Source organism: Mustela putorius, unplaced genomic scaffold, assembly GCF_011764305.1.
Source record: "Mustela putorius furo isolate JIRA1106 unplaced genomic scaffold, ASM1176430v1.1 tig00003845_pilon_pilon_pilon, whole genome shotgun sequence".
In the NCBI taxonomy this organism is placed as follows: Eukaryota; Metazoa; Chordata; class Mammalia; order Carnivora; family Mustelidae; genus Mustela; species Mustela putorius.
In genome coordinates, this window is record NW_025421998.1 from 79,369,662 (window position 1) to 79,390,040 (window position 20,379).

The 20,379-nt window shown below is 36.6% G+C and overlaps 1 protein-coding gene across 2 annotated transcripts in view; it reads right to left on the reverse strand.

Annotated features, from left to right (window-relative positions):
• Positions 1-4,626: 4,626 nt before the first annotated feature.
• IQUB (IQ motif and ubiquitin domain containing) overlaps positions 4,627-20,379 on the reverse strand; it is a 58,992-nt gene continuing 43,239 nt past the window's right edge. The window contains exons 12-13 of one of the 2 annotated variants that reach the window (XM_045062944.1): positions 19,717-19,902; positions 4,627-5,094 (exon numbers count right to left, since the gene is read on the reverse strand). In XM_045062944.1, the coding sequence (XP_044918879.1) occupies positions 5,092-5,094; positions 19,717-19,902 (189 nt within the window). In that variant the 3' untranslated portion in view covers positions 4,627-5,091. Of the gene's footprint in view, positions 5,095-13,635; positions 15,998-19,716; positions 19,903-20,379 lie in introns of those variants that run through there. The other variant, XM_045062943.1, reaches the window with a different exon arrangement.

A 20,379-nucleotide genomic window follows, 5' to 3' on the forward strand; every position in this document is an offset into this window, starting at 1 on the left:
CCATAAGATACCTTGGAATAAAGCTAACCAAAGAGGTAAAGGATCTGTACTTGAGGAACTATAGAACATTCATGAAAGAAACTGAAGAAGACACAAAAAGATGGAAAAGCATTCCATGCTCATGGATCGGAAGAATAAACATTGTTAAAATGTCTATACTGCCCAGAGCAATCTATACTTTCAATGCCATCTTGATCAAAATTCCACTGGTATTTTTCAAAGTGCTGGAACAAACAATCCTAAAATTTGTATGGAACCAGAAAAGACCCTGAATTGCTAAGAAAATGTTGGGGGGAAAAAAAAGAAAACCTGGCAGCATCACGTTGCCTGATTTCAACCTTTACTACAAAGGGGTGATCACCAAGACAGCATGGTAATGGCACAAAAACAGGCACATAGAACAGTGGAACAGAGGAGAGAGCCCAGATATGGACCCTCAACTCTATGGTCAAATAATTTTTGACAAAGCAGGAAAAAATATCCAGTGGAAAAAAGACAATCTCTTCAATAAATGGTATTGGGAAAATTGGACAGCTATGAATAGGAGAATGAAACTCAACCATTATCTTACACCATACACAAAGAAAAACTCAAAATGTATAAAAGACCCCAGTGTGAGGCAGGAATCTATCAAAATCCTAGAGGAGAACATGGGCAATAATCTCTTCGACATCAGCCACAGCAACTTCTTTCAAGACATGTCTCCAAAGGCAAAGGAAACAAAAGTGAAAATGAACTCTTGGGACTTCATCAAGATAAAAATCTTCTGCACAGCAAAGGAAACAGTCAAAAGGCAACCCACAAAATGGTAGAAAATATTCGCAAATGACACTATAGAAAAAGAGCTGAATCCACCATCTATAAAGAACACCTCAAACTCAACACTCAAAAAACAGATAGTCATGTCGAAAAATGGGCAGAAGACATGAACAGACACTTCTCCAAAGAAGACATACAAATGGTTAACAGACAAATGAAAAAAAGTTCATCATTAGCCATCAGGGAAATTCAAATCAAAACCATATTGAGATACCACCGTATACCAGTTAGAATGGCCAAAATCAATAAGACAGGAGACAACAAGTATTGGAGAGGATGTGAAGAAAGGGAAACCCTCTTATACTGTTGGTGGGAATGCAGGTTGGTGCAGTCACTTTGGAAAACAGTGTGGAGATTCCTCAAAAAATTAAAAATAGAGCTACCCTATGACCCTGCAATGCACTACTGGATATTTACCCCAAAGATAAAGATGTAGTGAAAAGAAGGGCCATATGTACCCCAATGTTCATAGCAGCAATGGCCAATGGCCACAATCACCAAACTGTGGAAAGAGCCAAGATGCCCTTTAACAGACAAATGGGTAAAGAAGATATGGTCCATATATACAATGGAATATTACACCTCCATCAGAAATGATGAATACCCAACTTTTTTATCAACATGGGCAGGACTGGAGGAGATTATGATGAGTGAAATAAGTCAAGCAGAGAAAGTCAATTATCATATGGTTTCACTTACTTGTGGAGCATAAGGAATAACACAGAGGACATTAGGAGGAGGAAAGGAAAAGTGAATTGGGGGAAATTAAAGGGGGAGATGAACTATGCTAGACTGTGGACTCTGAGAAACAAACTGAGGGCTTTAGAAGTGGGAGGGGGATGGGTGAGCCTGGTGGTGGGTATTAAGGAGGGCAAGTATTACATGGAGCACTGGGTGTGGTGCATAAAAAATGAATCTTGGAACACTGAAAAAATAAAATTAAATTTCAAAAAAAGAAATTTCAAAATTTATGCTAGTATCTGTGGAAATAAGTAATAGACCTTGGGTGAAAAGTTAACCATGCAATTTCTAGGTATCAAATGAGAGAGGCTATTATACCAAAAATGGTAAAAGTGGTTTTCCATCCTCATTTACAGTAGAAGAGAGGACATAGGACTGGTCTGTGACATGAGAAAAATTGGTTAAATGACAGGAATTTCCCAGCAGGGAGGACGTGTAAATTGTGGAAGGGGTTAAGAAATTAAGGTGTCAGTGTTTCATTAGTGAAAGCATTTTGGAATCTATATCCACTCATGTATTGGTTACTTCTATTTTTTAGAGAGATAAATAGGAAAATGTACTTGATCAGTAGCCTGGTGCCTATTGCCAATGCTCTTCTCAGTAATCAGTGCATTCCCCAATTAAGGGACAGGTAACAAGAGTTCACCTTCATAGATTATTAAATTAAAAAAAAAATTTTTTTAAAAAGACTCTTAGGGAGCCTGGGTGGCTCAGTTGGGTAAGTGTCTGCTTTTAGCTAGGACATGATCCCAAGGTTCTGGGATTGAACTCCAGAGTACCATATCGGGCTCCCTGCTCAGTGCGAAGCCTGTTTCCTCCTTTCCCTCTTCCCCTGCTGAGCTCTCTCTCTCTGTCAAATAAACAAAATCTTAAAGAAAAATTAACCCAAAATAAATAAAAACAATAAATCAATAAAAGAGCAGATGTCAATGTAGTAGACAGCAAGGAATACAGAAAATCAATTAAAGTACCAATAAAAGAATGAAGAAAGGATCAACAAATGGTGCTAGCACTAGATATTCATATTAAAAAAAGAAACTTCAGTCAATCCCAGTCTCACTTAATATACAGAAATTAATTCAGATAAATCAAAGACCTAAATGTAAAGGCAAAACTACAAAGCAGGTAGAAATTTCGAAGCAAGAGCTGCTAAAATTTAGGGAAGGCAAAATTTTCTTAGGCTACAAAAGCATTGACCTCCAAAAACATAGCTGATTAATTGGACTTTAATAATTTCATAGTAAAAACTGTTACTCCTGAAATAATAATCCAAATAAAATACCATTCAACAATAAATATGAATAAATTGTTGTATCCTGAAAGGATACAACTAATACAATTAAACAGAGAGCCACAGACTAGAAGAAAATATCCATCATGCACGTATCTGACAAAGGAGTTGTATCCAGGATGTATAAAGAACACAACTAAATAATAAGAAAACCTACCCAATTACAAAATGGGTGAAGTACTTGAAGAAACACATTCAAACAGAATCCATAAGAATGATACAATAAAAACAGGAGAAGTTGTTCTTCCCTTTGTCCCTGTTGTCAACAGGGATATGTAAATTAAAACTATAATAAGATGCCCCTTCACATCCAATAAGATGACAAAAAGACCCACACCTTAGAGGATTCCAAACAAATATAGTTCTTATATATTGTTGGTGGGAATGCAAATATACATTGTTGGTGGGAATGCAAAATAATATAACCAATCATGGAAAAAACTGTTTAGCACTTTGTGCTAAAATTGCAGATACACCTACCCAACAACCCAACAATTCCAATTCCAGATATTTGCTCAGTAGATATGAAAGTATATGTCTAGAAAAATGCTTGGTAAAGGAAAGTTCATAGCAGCTTATTTATACCAGCCCAAAAAACCTGGCAATAATCCAAATAAAATACCATTCAACAATAAATATGAATAAATTGCTGATGCATTCAATATCGGTGAATCCCAAAACTATTACATTGCACAAAAGAAGCCAGGCACAAAAGAATTCTTTATAAAACTCAGGAACTAGCAATGCTAATCTTTGATGACTGAAGTCAGAATGGTGATTGTCTATGGTGGGAAAGAATTGACTATATGGGACCACAACACTCCTTCCTGACATAATGTAAATGTTCTATAACGTATCGGTTATATAGATATACACATTTTTCAAAATCCACTAAACTATACATATATGATCTATGTATTTCACTGTTTACAAATTTTACCTAAACAGTAAAATGATGCAATAAAAATGAATTCCTTATATACACTTTGCCCGTGGTGAAATAAAAACTACAACTATAGGTATATTCAGGGACTTAGGATCCTTTTTATGAGTCATAGGTTGTCAAATTTATGTCTTGTGTAATATGGCTTTTATTAAAAGAATAACATGACTACTTTTGCTATTTCTTATCATGGCATTTTTATTAGTATATCGATGCTTTAAAACAAAGTACTATTAATGATTTATCAAATATCCAAGGCTCCTTTCTTTTTCCATACTTGCACACCATACAAAATTAGACATATGCAGTCTAATTTTTAACAATCATGCATATTGTGACGTTTTGGCTTACATAGTTTTTCCCTAACAATTATTTACAAGGGGTTTAAAAGGTAGATTGAGATGAATTAAGTCAAATAATAATGTAATTTAAAAGCTGGAGAAAACAGCAGGTATTAAATGCATCCTAAAAATAGTTAATATTGCTGGAATTTTCTCCAAAAAAAATTACAAAAATAAATTGTTACTACAAAACAGCTGGGGTTTTTGTTTGGCAGATAAGAATTCTTTATTCTCAATTCAAAAGTAACTTAAACATTTTTTTCAACTCAAGAGTCTTTTCTGGCTACTTGCTGTGCATAATACAAATTATATAGTTTCTTACAATGCAAGGCCAACTCCACTTGGTTTTATTCATATCAACTTAAAAACAGGTATGGAAAATAGAGCTATCACAATATGTAATATTTTTATTCTAATAACTGGTATTTCAAAAATGTTAACATTAAGAGAATATTTGTAAATTATAAAGCCTAAAAAGTTAAAGACCATATATAGTTCTTTGTTTCAAAGTCAAAGCAGTCTCCTAAAGTTTGAGAGAATTACTGGCTTTATAAATTAGAAAAGAGAGAACTAGTGAGTTGTTATCTTCCTAAAATTGCCTAGCTGCTTCTAATTCGGGGAGGATAAATGCAGGTTAGGAAGACCACTGGAAGCTGCCAAACACGGGCATTAGTCAGGAGCCAAGCTGAGTGGAGGAGAGAACCAAGGAAACAATTTGCAGATAAAGCTGTTGTCAACATAGATTTTTCTGAGTAAGGCCACAGGAAGTTCATAACCTCTCAAACACCTGGAAAGCTCAGAGTTTGCAATGTATCATGGTAGTTGTTCAGTTTATATACCTGGAACGTTCTCAGAGTTCCGTCTCTTCTGAATAAAGGCAAAGAGTAGAGATAAGGGATAACTCATGGGTCAAATTAGCATCCACTGGTTGTTGGGCAAATTCCCAGAGAGCCATGTCACTATTTTATAGTTAACAAGCATGTAGGTGACAGAAAACAAACAAACAAAACAAAACAAAACAAAAAAAAAAACAAGCAGTCATTAGAGGGTAGACCTAATTCTGAGTATCCCCCAACAATATATTGCATATAAAGTCATAAAAGAAAACTATTCTGTCTTAAAAAACACTTTAAAAAAATACTTAAAGGAAGCAAACGTTAATCCTTTATTTAACAAACACTTAATATTTCCTGTTCCCCTACATTTTACATATACAGTCTAATTTTTAACAATCCTGCAGCTGAAGTATTGCCAACTTTATAGATGAGAAAGCACAGAAAGATTGCAATTTTTGTCTATTTACCCGGGTTCCTCTAGGCCATGGATAGCATTTTACTTAACATTGTGGCCCCAAGGCATAATAACTAGTCCATATTAAGCCTGAGAAATATGTGCTGAAGAGATGAGTAAATGAATGAATGAAGTACAGTTGGGCTGGCCCTAAAAATAGTAGAATATTAGAAAAAGTAGAGACATGGGAGAGAAGATAGGAGAAACAAACAACCAGACAAACCACCAAGGGTAATAGCCAGCATATGAAAATGCATACTGTGTAGATAACAATTTGAAGAGCCATCAGGAAAAAATAATCCAGTCTCTTTCATTACTTGTTCTTGCACCTAATTCAATTCATAAATCCAATACTAGCATGAAATACTAATACTAGCAGAATACTGATTCTGACTCTCAGTGGAGAATCAGAAAAATACAGACTTCTGACTCGTGCAAAACTTTTATACACTGTTCACTATCAATTTGCTTCTGCATCACCTATATTCATCTTCACATCAGCTCACATGAATCTGCAATGATTAAATATTGCTCAGTTCAGTTTTTGATAAGCTCTTAATTTCAGTTTAACATGACACAAATATATCAGCTCTCTAGAATGTGAGATCAACTTTTAATATGTATTTGTTGAGATTGTAATTTAATTCTACATTGTATGTGGAAAAGAAATTCAAATTCAGTTTAGATTTCACAAAGACCTTGCAACAGCTGTATATAAAATGCTATGAAAAGTAAACACTGTCATTGTCACTAACTGTTCATTGCTAAGAGGTGCATAGTTTAGTATGTATTTTTCCTTTCATGATTACATAAATGTATAATATTTATGGGGACTGTAGTGGAAATATTTCTTCCTGAACCATTAAGACTGAAAATTGAGTAATTTATCTATTGTATGTGCATTAGATGTGTAATATAAATGTTTTTTAAAATGTTTTTAAATGTTTTAAAAAATATGTACCTGTTTTATGTGTATTAAATGTGTAATATAAGAAATGTTTTTAATGCAGCACATAAAACTTAAGTTTGTAAAGGGACTATTAGAATACTTTCCAAGCCAAGAGCATCCAGGGGGCTTCTGGTACAGCATGTAAAAAGCATATAAGTCCTCACACTATCCTAACAAATAAAAAGCTAGGCTAACTGAAAAATCGGCAACTCTTCTTAGATCCGTAACAGAAGGAAGGTCATAGGACCAACCCCTGCCCACACTATTGGAGAGGATGACAGGCAAATAGAGAATCACAGCCTACTGGAACAGTATTCCTAACTGACCTAACAGATAACATTTTATTCAAAATAACAACAACAATACACTTGATTGTGTTTGTTTGTATATGTCACTTATATGCTCATATATATAAGTGAAATGAATGACAGCAATGATACAAGGGATAGAAGAATTAGGATTATTTTATTATAGTTGGGGCTTCAACATTTGTCCAAAATGTACAGATCCAGCAGTCAGAAAATCAGTAAGGACATAGTTGAACTCAAAACTAACACCAATTAGCAGCATAGAATAGATATTTACAGACTACATCATCCAAAAGTATGTATATTCTTCTTCCCAAGCAAAGAACTTCCAGTATATTATTCTTTCGACCAAACTTTTTCAGTTCTCCCTCTGAAATACATATTACTGTTCTACAAAATTTTATGTGTGACAGTTTTGAGAGTGTAAAATGATGTTTTATAATGCCCATTACAGAATGATACATTATTCCCATAAGGCAGCGTGGAGTACTGCCTCAAATAGGGCACCATAGCATACTATCTGGAGTATCATTTGGAGATGCCAGGGATTTTGTGAGATCTGGTGAGAATGAAATCATCTTAAAGCCAAAAAAAATTATGGAAGTGTTCTTTCTCAACCAGGTATTGGTAACTCTCAACCTCTAACAGGTAGAAATTATGACTTGTTTACTTAGTTACCCTTAATTTGACCACTTGTGCTCTCTAAAGAACTGTGTTGAGTCCCAAATGCCAATTCAGTGGGAATATTGCTGTGTTCCCTGGAGAATTTCCTCCTTGTGCATTAAGACCTACAAATCTACTGAGTCCAAGGTTGAAGGGATGGAAAGTGATAATTTTACGTAGATTATGTGGCATAGTAGTGAAAGAGCTGCACTCAGCTTTTTCCTTTTGCTCCCAGGTCTGTGTACTTTTAGGAAAGGGCAGATGGCACTATCCACTAGTCAGCTCTGCCCATTTTTCCCCAGCCTATGCATTCCAGCTATGAAGGAGACAGCACATTCTGATCAGTGACTTAAGGCATAATACTGCATCCTGTAAGACACCACTCCGACACTCCAGGGTACTGTCACTCAGATGATGCCATAACTGACTCTTCAGTAGGCCATTCCAGAACTTTATGAAGTCAGATATTTCTGGGTAGTAAGGACATGGTAAGACCAGTGAGCCCTGTGAGCATGAACCCACTGTCTCTTTCCTACTTTGTGAAATGAGTCCTTCGTTGAAGGTAATGTAATACATGACATCAGTGGTAAGTAATGCTTCCTGCAGGTCCATGACAGAAATACTGTGAGCAAGGAGGACAAACCCATATGCATATGTCCTCTCCTTGATTTAAAAAAAAAATCCAAAATACTCAACTATCCATCAGAATGCCAGCTGCTGTCCCTGGGGAATATTATCAGCTTGCGACTTATGAGTGCCCTCTGCTGTTGGTGAATTAGACACCCAGCTGTGAGCGTAGCTAAATGAGCCTTGGTGAAAAAAAAACCCTGTTGTTAAACCCATGGATGAGTTCCATCCCTACTGTCAAGGTTAGTTTGTAAATGAACCTATTGAGCAAACACCAGAAATCTAGTAAAAGAAGCTGATTGAGATACACAAGAGGATGAAGACTTGATTACTGACAGCATCCTCTGCGGTGGATGCCATTGGGGTGCTCTTACATAGAACAGGCTTATTTACACATATCTCCCCCAAATGCCTTATCACCAATATTTAAATATTATTCTCTCTTCCTACTTGATTAACCATTTAGGCACTGTCCATGGATCTCTGTAGATCTATACCACCAGCTACATCCCACTGCACAAAAAGTGGATAATGAGATGGCTCCGCTTGAAAGTCTTCCCTCGGAGAGAATTCTTTATCCGTGTCTTCCTTGGCCTTCCAAAGTGCAGCTGTAACCCAGAGGAAGCATATATGCAGAACTTTCCCTAAACTAGACCATCAGTTGACACTATGGGGCACAGATCCTCTGCAAACCAGTTCTTTTCTTTTCTTCCATTTAAGTGACCATAGGGAACTCTCCATGAGCCACAGTTGTTTGTTGAGGGGTAAGTGGTAAAGCAGTAGGAGCATATACCATAGGAGACTGAAGTATCTGCTTCCTGTGGTTTACTTGTAACTTCCAAACCTGCAAGGGCATTCTTGGATATACAATTTCCACTTTACACTTTTCCACTTGACTGGGTGAATCTGATAACACACAGTTTATCATGGGCATTTTTTTTAGTAATATAGTCACTTAGTGAATCACTCAGTGATAAGTATCCTCATAAGAGAAGGAAGAGTAGAAGACAGATACATAAAAATAAGGAGGCCAGGTGTGACCATTAGGGCAGAGACTGGAATAATACAGTTAAAGAAGCCAAGAAATTCCTGGAGCCACCAGAAGCTGGAAGAAGCAAGAAAAGATTCTCTCACATAGCACCCAGAGGGAGTGTGGCACTGCCAACACCTTGATTTCAGACTTCTGGCCTCCAGAAATGAGAGAGAATAAATTCTTGTTGTATTAAGCCATCTAATTTGTCGTAATTTGTTATAGGAGCCCTAGGAAACAAATACAGCTGTCCATTTCATTCCCATGGATCTGATTATCATTTAATCATTGTTATAAATCCCCACAGGGTCAAATCACTTGGCTCCTAGGGCTTTTTATTATAACTCTGTTCTCTTTTTCTCTGATGATTAAACTTTACCAGTTGGCTTTTAGCATTAGGGATCCCATTGTTCCCATCAAATTGGGTTATCACATCCAGTACAGCATGCCCGCTGTCATCTCCAGCCTAGAGGGAACAGCTACCACAGAGCTTTTCAAGGATGCTGGTAATCCACTCACAACTGCATTCCTTAATGCCTTGGTGAAGCTCCTCTTGTGGAGTGTTGACACCTGTAAGAGGTGTCTGAGAAACTCACATACATCGGAGCCACCCCAACAACCCATTTTCCTGAGTAATGTTTTCTAGGGAAATTCTTGCATTTTGAGCTCATTGATACATGCTATTTTTGAGTCCAGGCTTCAGTTAACACATCTAGCAATTCACAGGGCCTTAAACCAACACATAAAATTCTGAATTCTAGACAAGCACATGAATTTGGCTTGATACAATCTTTTGTCTTGTCTTTTTTGGTCTAATAGCCTTAGAATAATCTCTTACATGTACTCCCCTGACTCTTGATAAAAACTGACACAATCCCACAACTCTTTCAGTATATAGGCTAACTCATACCAGACTGTACCTTGTTCATTCTTCCTCACTAATAGCCTTACCTTAGCATGAGATCTAGCTGGGGTGCACACTTAATTGACAATACAACTCTATAAGCCTTACACCTGGCTCTAGACTTAATCCTTAGCCACATCCTGCCATGTAAACACAGGAGATAAGTAATTTCTGTAGAGTTGTCATAAAGGCTTTCTGAGCTTCTCTCTGGGCCTTGTGTTGGACCTTCAAGGCTTTCAGTTTATCATTTTCCTCATGAACCCTTTCTGGTGTAAGAAATGCCATCCTATGGCACAATCTTTGTCATCAAAGTGACTACTTGGCTCAGCCATTTGATCTCGCTGTGCTTATCCTCCCCTCGCACCCCATTCTATGCCTCCACTTGTGGTATTTTGAGTAATCATGATGCTACCACATGCTGCCTATCACAAGTGTCCTATTTCCCCTGGCAAGGAGGTTATCCATATGTTTTAAATATGTGAGCAGCCAAAGCCCAGACTCCATTTTAAAGTCTGTTTGCGGGGATCATCCCTGGTACCAATTACTGTTCTTGTCAGGGTCCAGCAGGTACACTTAAACTGGTTAATTTGAGAAGTATTTAGAAAAAGCTTGTTTATGAAGTCAAAGGAAATCAAAATGAAAAACTGAAGCACCTTAAACCTCACTACAAAAGAAAGCAATACCCATAAGTTGAAGGAGTAAAAAGAAAGAATGAAGCTCAGAATTCAAAGAGAGCTATAGCGCACAAGGGCTGACCACCCAGCCAGAGATATGGTCTTAGGCACATAAATGCAGTCACTGACAGCAACAGATCAAAAAGATAGGAGAAGCCAGGGGAATAAACACCCAACCTCTGCCTGTCCTTCAGGCCTCAAATGTCCTGCTGATGTTTCCCATTGGCCAAAAGCAACTGGAAGACGTCACATACTTACTGACACAATGCACAAAGAGCCGCCTCTCTGGGCACAGAGCAGAGAGGGGAAGGGTAGAAGGTAGAGCTGAAGAAGCAAATGAAGAATGTCCAGCAAAATCCATGTTATTTCATCTTTTCATGTTTTTAAATTTGATTTGCTAATACTTTGTTTAGGATTTTTGCATCTATCTTCATCATGAAGTTGGCCTATCCATTTCTTTCTTGTGCTAGCCTTGTCAAAGCTTGATATCAATGATGTATTGGTCGCGTGAGTTGGGGAGTATTCACTTTTTCTATTCCTTAGAAGAGTATCTATAGAGTTTGAAATTTTTGATCTTTCGATGCTCAGTTGTGACACAGGACAATTTTACTCACATTCACTTTGGGCAAAGCATATTATGTAATCCTGCCTCCTTTCAAGAGGGTGGAGAATTGCAATCAGTCACCCAGTGCTCCTGGAAAGAGCAAAGACACATTTTCTACCTCTTGAGTCACTTCTCTTTTTTTCATTTTTAAGATTATCTGGGTCAAGAACTGCTAAGGGTCTGAGACGCTACCCAAACACAAGCTAACAAGTTTGGCTGCCAGAATGTTATAGATGACGGGACGACATGAGACTCCTGGGTCAGAGATGAAGCAAAATTTATTGTTCACAGAAATAGCAGCAGCCAGAATATCAGCATTTTGCCCTAATTCCCCCGGGGTGATACAAAGTCTGGACGACACATTGCACATACATTGCACACACATTACAGGGTAGAAATCCTGGGCTTAGAAACTCTGACTCTTCTATAGTGAACAGTAAATACTATCCCTATCTTCCAAGACTGATTACTATATAAACAACCTTCAAAATAAACCAGAAAAGAACTACTATCTCTGCTCCAAAGATATGCAGAAGTGCAAGAAGCCTACGGAGAATGGTTTTTCAAGTGACTTTTTTAAAACTTACTTTTGTCTTTAACAGAGATTAATTTATATTGTGAATAATAATTTATCAGTATAAAGTAACTCACCTTTCTCTCTTTTTCCTCTCAGTTTCATCCTTGAAATTAACATTACCAAAATGTTGGTGTCTGCTTACATGTGACTATCACAATTTTACTAAATATCATACTTTTAACTTTTATATGTCATTTCATTTGGGGTATCTATCTGGTACACAGCATTTAGTTCACTCTTTTGATACAATATTATAATAACTATCCTTTACTGGAAAATTTTAACCTATCTGAATTTATGAATTATGAATTTATGCACTGTGATATTTCTAACCCAGTTTTCTCTAATATGTACTTCCTGCTAACTTCAGAAAGCAAAAACCAAAACCCTTTATTTCACAATAGTTCTCAAATTTGTTGTTTCCTTTTTCTCTCTAGAAATGTGTTTATAATTCCATCCTCATTCTGCTACCCGTCGCCTTTAAATTTTTAAACTAAATATTAGAATATCTACTTTCTTACCTATCTGTTGACACTTCTCCAACTAAAAAGACTTGGAAAAATGTCAGCCCTCTGAACTCTCTGGTAGTAGATATTTTATTGGAATAGGGTATTATTTTTATAGATTGATTTTTTTTTTTTTGGCAGCATAGATTTTTACTTGAGGAATTACTTTTGTTCATTACATTGTTTCATAATCACACAAATGATCATCTAGAAAGGACCTTGAGGTTGTAGGGCTCACTGTCATTTCTCATTTATGATATCATGCACATACCTTACTGCCACAGTTTTAAGGTGGGCTGGAATACAGAATAAGAAGGCAGAGATTCATGATATGCTTCTTGCTTAACAATGCCTTTCTACTGCCTTCATAAACATGAAGTAAATAAAATTCTTGGGTCTTTTTTTTTAATCCTCAAAATTCAAAATCCTTCAATAGAGATGTTCCTCCCTTCAGGCATTTAGGGTTGGAGAAGAAAAATCTATGATGCTATTTATTTTATTTTCTTGTGGCTAACTTTTCCCCTTCAACTTGAATGCTTCTAGAATTTGTCCAATATTCTTGAAACTCAGAAATACCATGAGATTGTGCTTATATGTGTCTCTACATTAATTTTCCCAGTACTTGGTAGATTCTTTATACAGCTAAAGTTATATGTCTTTTTAGCTTAGGAAAATTGGCTCAATTTGTTCATTGTTCCTCCTTTTTTATTCCAGTCTAGGCTCATGTTATCTTTAGTGTAGATACAGCAAGATTATTAAACTTACTATTTTTGCTCATCTACTTCATTACTTTGTCCTTTTCCTCTAAATTCTAGGGAAGTATCCTGAGCTAATCAATCAAATCTCTATTTTAGATTCATCTTTAAAGTACCAAATTTGCTGTTCATTGCCATCTATGTGTTGTTTTTGGTAATTAAGCAATTGTTTATCTTGTGTAATAGCTATTTCTCCCAGTACCATTTTTTGCCCAAAGGACAAAAAGTGCTATCAAATATCATTAACATGAATCAAAAGATTTGATAAACGAATATTTGTTCTCATTCCTCAGAGGGTCCCTGTTTAATTTTTGCTATCTAGTGACTATTTTTCATCAGCTTGTTTTTAAAATTTGCAGATATAAAATTCTGTCCTATTATATTATTTAGGCATCTGTCTATATAATACAGTCCTCATGAAGGAGAAAGAAGGAAACGCCTGCTGTAGCTTCATTTGTTAGTGGGCCAAGGGAAGTATCATCATCAGGTCATAAGCTAGAGGAATGCAAACACTATGAAGGCACGAGAACCAACTGCTAAATGAGCTGTTGCTTTCCAGTATGTAGCATTAGGATTTTAGTGGATAGCAACCTGACTCCCCCCTCGCCCCCCCCCCCCCCCACTGACAGCTCTCTAACCAGATACGTCTTCTAGCCCTTCTGCTTTGGATTTTCAGATAGCTGTCTAAATTGAGAACTGTAGTTCCAGAAGGACTGAAAAGTGCTTAACAGAATGTTCAGGAAAGCCTGTCTGTTCTTAGCTGTTTTCCCCTTTAGTGGTTATACTTCCAGTTCTATAGGTACTGCCCCTTTCCTACATTCAATTGCTCTAGCTGGTCTACCCTTCTCAGTTGCATTCTACAAATCTTCCATACTAACAGCAAATGCTATTGGTCAGTTGCTTCATCCCTAGGGTAAACAGCGGAATTCCCAAAGATGCATATTTGCCCCTATCTGAATATTTCTCCCCAATTCTTGCCTCCCCAGCCTTTTTTTCTGAGATAGCATGTTCTTGTACACTGTCTAATGAAAATCTGGTCATTTACATTCCTGTGTAAACCCACTGTTCTGTGTTAAATTGTTAACTATTTATTAGTGATCAGAATGGTCTCCAGTCTAACCCTATCTGTAATTTACCATTGAGAAAGTTCCAGAATGTCTGAATTGTCCATGGAAACCTGAAAACAACTCATTATAGCACTTCCCTCTTTGATGTTTATTTCCTTAAGAACAATCACCATGTGCCATGCTTTTGCCAAAAAAATAATAATAATTGTAGGTGCCCTAGAAAATATATTGCTGAAATATTGGCAAATATTTATGTAGAACAAATATTAATATTTAGATTGAATTCCTTGAGCACTAAACTGAAGAGAACAGCTCATTAACTACTGATGGGAATCAGGAGAAAAATTCTCCCCTCACCCCTCTCTCTCAAATTACGCCGTGTGCACATGCACAGGCACACACATGTGCGCACATACACACGTGTGTGTGTGTGTGTGTGTGTGTGTGTGTGTGAAATACCACTACCTGAGTTACAGAGCTTCACACTAAATTCCTACTCTCTATTTAGCCGTCCAGATCCACCCTCCCCATTATCTACTCCACTCTTTTCCCTGGAACTGCATGAATTATGCCAACAGAAGTCTATTTCTCCTGCTTTCCTTCTGGGTTCTACTAATGGGGAAAGCAAGCAGGAGACTAGAGAAATGGAGAGGTATGAAATCGGAGTATTTATTTCTCCAGTTCATGAGACCCCCTAGGGCTGACTCTCCCATGGCAGCTGGTTTCTGATCCTCTCAGCTACCTACTTTACACTGAGCATTCTCAGACCTCTTCCTCTGCATGTTCATTTAAGACGAGGGGTCGAGTTAGCCTGTATCTCATACTGGCCCTGAGTTCCTGCACTATTCCTTTAGTTTCCCTAAATACTGCCCACACTTTATAATAACTCCCTTTGTAAATACAACCTCCTTGAATTTTCCTATTTTGAGTGTCAATTTCTCATTAAGACACACACACACACACACACACACACACACACACACTGTTCATCACTGTAGGTCTCTGACATGCATGTAGTCAAGGTTATTTCTTTGTCTTACTGAGGAATGAGGCTGTTACAGTTAACTTAACCAAGTTTATCTTTCCTCCAGAATGTCGTCATTGCCCCATTGGGAGTTTTCCGCCAACAGGGTAAAAGATAGTTCTACTGTTTACCCTGCTTTCCAGCATGGAATGCATTTGTTTGTTTATTTAGAAATAATTCCAGTTGTTTTACTGGGATTTTAGGAAGCAGGGAAGGTAAAAGTAGAAAATACAAAGTGAAGATTCAAATCGTTGTATTAAAATATAGCGTCTTTTATCCCACCTGCAAAGATGTTTAAGAAAGAGAATTTGATGTTTCCTCCCATCTATGTACTGACTATTCCACAACTACATTTAACTTAAATTACTTGAGTCAAAAGTTAAACCTAGCTTTTGTTTGTTGGTTTTCTAGTGCACTGAAATTTCTAAAAATTTTAATTGTGAAAATATGAAAAATAAAATGTTCTCTTTACCGTAAAATATTACTTTCAGGAACTAAACTGTATTTCAATTTTCACTAAACATCTAATAATAAAACATTTATATAAGGATGTTTTGTCTTCATAAACTTATAATACTATGAGAAACAAAAAACAACTAAAATCAATAAAAAGATAAAATTCTATTTCCATATTGTACAGCCTCTGTATTCCTCTATTAGCAGCGGACAAAAATGCTGATCATCAAATACTCCTGGATCTTCTAGGGACTAGGCCTCTGGGACACTATAATCTTAGGAGTTGTTTCTGAGTGATATTTCTTTCTGATCTCATCTAGCTCACCATCACCAAGTAAATATGAAGCCAGCACTGGAATTTGAGAAAAATAGTTCTTAGCCAGGATATGTTTGTGTTTGATCTTGTGAATAAACAAGGGTTCATATCCCTGAAAAGAAAAGAAAATCAAATTCTATTAAATGTCACAGATATATTTTGCCAAACAAAAAAATAAAAACACTTTCATATCTTGGTACCCTTGCTCATCTGTCCTCTCAGCCAGAGAACATTGCTTCCTACTTTGTCTACCACCTTTCAGGGCTCAGCTGCCATGCTGCTCTAACCCTGAAGCCTTTTCTGACTCTCCTTCTGACCTCTGAGACCAAACTAATCCCTCCTTCTTACTTGCAAGTACTTTTATGTATTTTAATTGTAGTATTTAGTTCATCTGCCTTCAATTTCACTATTTGCTTGAGAGTCCCTCCATTATAAGGAATACTCCTTGAAGGTTCAAACTGGTCTTTTTTATGTAATTGTCTCTCAACACCATCCAAAATCAATATATTTGAATGAACAATTTTGTCATCTTGGTTCTCTCTTTAACTCTACTTCAACACTGGTTAATTTACCAACTTTTGCCCAAGTTATTTTTTCTAAAATTGGTACTTATCTCCCAATCTCCAGGGTCCAAAACAAAGATTATGATGGTATTCTGACAGTATAAACTTCTCTTTGTAGCCCTTTTTACCACCTTGAATTCCTACTTCATGAGTCCATTTTCTGTCTTCTAAACAGAAAATAACCTTTCTGCCTTTATCAAGCCTCTGTACGTTTCCACTTTAATTCTTTATTAATGTTTATGTTTCTTGTCTCTCCACAGCTAGAACAGTACTTTGAACTTTTTTTTATGTAGCATTGCCACTGTATATGACCATCTGTTTTCTAATGAGAGCCACAGACTGCTTGCTGCCAACCCAATATCCACTCTCTCTTCCCCTGGTATTTAGAGGCCTGATCTTGTATTGTGTGATGTGCTCAGCTTTCCTAGACTTTAATCCAGCTAGGGGTGGGCATGTGACAGGTTTCCGGCCATTATACATACATGTATGTATATACACACATACATACATACATACATACATACATATACACATACATATATATATCAGAAGCCATTGGACAAAGCATACAAGAAAGTTTTTTTAAGAGAATGCAGGAGATGATTTAACTATTTCATCCCTAAGAGTCCACAAGCATGAGAATGAAACTCAAGTGCTAAACAGAGCTGAAGAAAAGGTTAGAGGGCCTGGGTTTCTGAGAGCACTGTGGAGCCACCATCTGGACCCCAGACTGCCAACCTCTGGACTTCTTGCTTGATGGAAACTAACTTCACATTTGATTAAGTCATTATCAATTGCTTAGTCTGTTCTTTGCAAACAAACTTGGATACAGCTGAAACAATGAAGACTTGTATCCATACACGTCCTAGTTTTACTCCAAGCACCTAACACAGTACGGGGCAAGCACACTCAAAGGAAAATTCTAACAATTAATAAATACCATCTATTTCCTTTATTAATCTTAATCGACACTTCTTTTCAATCAAATCACAAATACAACTTGTACCTTCTCCTAAAATTTGTTTTCTAATAGTAAGACATCCCTCACTAAAGATCCCTTTATCGTGTCAAAACAAAGGTAAAAAAAAAAAGCCTGGAGAAAAGGAGCCAAAGCGTACAATATCCTGGCAGAGATTATTATGTAGGAGTACCCTGGGCCTATTTTTAACTTTCCTCTCTACAGGCACATATGCCAAGGCAAAATACTCATCCCTTGCACTAATCTGTGTTCTACCACTTCTTAGTCCTTACTTCATTAAGAAAACTAACACATTTCTGATATGCAACACTAAATTACATGTGTACGGAACTTAAAAGGTTTTCAAAGCACCTTCACAGAACAAAAATATAATCATTAAAGGTAAGATAAGCATATTATGGTACATACAAGCAAAGGAACAATAAGCAACTTTTAAAGAGTAATATAATATGGAAAGATATCCAGTATATATTATCCCCTTTTCACATTATCCCCTTTTGACAGATGAGGGAACTAAGGCATTGAGACATGAGCAAATTTGCTTGACTTCTCCCAGCTCCTAAGTGATAGAGCTAGAATTCAACCAGGGCTGCTCTGATCCTCTGTATTGATTGCATGCATTTAGCTAACCTTCACAAAAATTTATGATGCAAAGAACTAGGTCTTAATGTCCTATAGATTACGAGCGACAGAAATGGGGAAATACCCACTATTGTTCCTACTTTGACCAATGTGCACACAAGAAACTGCTCTGCATCATTAACATTCAGAGAACAGAAGCCTTTTTCCAGGCTTTTCCTATAACTTGTGTCATGATTCCAGAGAGCCAAGATTATTTTAAATTTTGAGCATTTTTTTACTTACTGAGAAAGCAAATATCTCTGGGCATTAAGGAAATCCTAGAAATGCTTTAACTTGTGGCAAGACATAAACTATTCTTTAATGAGGCTGAATATTAATACTTAACCGATTACATTAGCCCCAAACCATAAAAAGGTGTTGTTACTGTTTTGTTTTGTTTAGTTTGTTTGGTTGAGAACCTTAGCTCTACTTAGAGAAATTCAGTAAGATCGTCGTCCTGAAATCAGAAATGCATGTGAATAGAACATTTAATTTGGTACTGCAGTAATTTGATTAAATACACAAAAGGAGTGTGTGGATTAATTGAAGCAGTAATATTAGCTTTGGGAATGAACTTCAATCCCACTACGGGTCCTAGATGAAATAATATTGTAGTGTTGGCTATGCTTTCTGTGATTAAATATTTATGAAGCAGTTTAGTTTACTAAATATAATATTTAACACAGTTTCAGTTTCATGCTGTTTTTTCTTTCAATCCCTTTTTCTGAGCCTGGCTTCTCCTAGAAAATTATTCCAAAAAGTTAAAAATTTAACTAGTTTCTCCTCTTTATACATTCTGCCTCCCCGGTAAAAACAGAAGCAGGGAATAGCACCATTCAAAATGACTATTAAATTTGAAGTCATTTCTTTATTTTCTCTTAACTGATATTTTGCATGAAATTCATAGTATAAAAATTTAATCAATAGAAGGTAGAGAATCAGTATCAGCTGTTGGGATTCTATGTTTGCTTGGTGTAAGTGAATCTCTGATGAACTCAATTCTGTTCATCAAAAGGTTTTATGGATTGCATCTTGTAAGTAACTAAAATTAAATGGTATTGAATTTTTACAGTGCTTTCTTCGCTCCAAGTTAGTTGGGAGAAAATATAAAATGGAGTCTCAGAACCATACCCATCACTATGATGCCCATTTAGAGCACAAGATTATGAGCAAAATTTGAGAAATTAGTGTGCTTTTTAGACAGACTCATGATGGTTAATCAAAGAAGGGCAGATTCTAGGCTATATAATATCTATCTGGTATTTCATTTATTTATTCAGCAAATACTTACTAAAACTCCTAATGTGTGACAGGCACTGGTGTAGTTTATTAGAGAGACAGACATGAATAAGCTAAATAAAATTCCCTGTACTCATGGAATTTACCATGGAATGACACACTTGGACTTGTTATTATTAGCAGAGAGGGGAACCAAGTTCAGATACCTGCAAGATGTTCAGATCTCTTATCCTGTCCTTTTCTGTGCCTTAGCATCCTTTTAATTTTAATCGCAGCTATAAATACCATCCACACATTTTGTTGCTGTTATTCGTTCTGTTTCTTCATCCAATGGAAGTATGAGAATTATGCACGGAATGTAGTAAAAGGTTACACTCTAATATTTTCACTGATCAAATTAACTCCTCAAATAAATTTCCACTTTCTTACCTCTTCGATACTTGTTAGCTTGAGATGAGCAACACCTTCATCTTTGGTAAGAAGAATGCAGTTCCAGGGGGACCATTCCAAGGACTTATCCCACCTGACCATGACCAGGTCATTGAGATCCTTCCAGGCACTGAGCACTGACTGCGATGCCCAGATGTTCTCCACCAGGTACTGAATGTCTTGTAGCTGCATGTCAACACAAGTTTGAAAAATAATGTTTTCTTCTAAACATAACAATTCTCTAAGATTATTCTATTACTTAAGGAAATAATCATATTGAGCATATTTTTAAAAGAGAAACTTTATTCATGAAGTTGTTAGTGCTTCCTATATCTTCTAATTTTTTTTTAAAGAGTTTATTTATTTATTTGACAGACAGAGATCACAAGTAGGCAGAGAGGCAGGCGGGTGGGGGGTGGAGCAGGCTCCCTGCTGAGGAGAGAGCCTGATTCGGGGCTTGATCCCAGGACCCTGAGATCATGACCTGAGCCGAAGGCAGAGGCTTTAACCTACTAAGCCACCCAGGTGCCCCATATCTTCTAATTTTTCACCAAATCTCTGCTCACTCTGCCCAAGCTACATTATTAGTTTTATAGTCAGAGAGACTACATCTTTAACCCAGAGAAAGATGCATATATTTCCTCCAGTGTGCTAATTTTACCT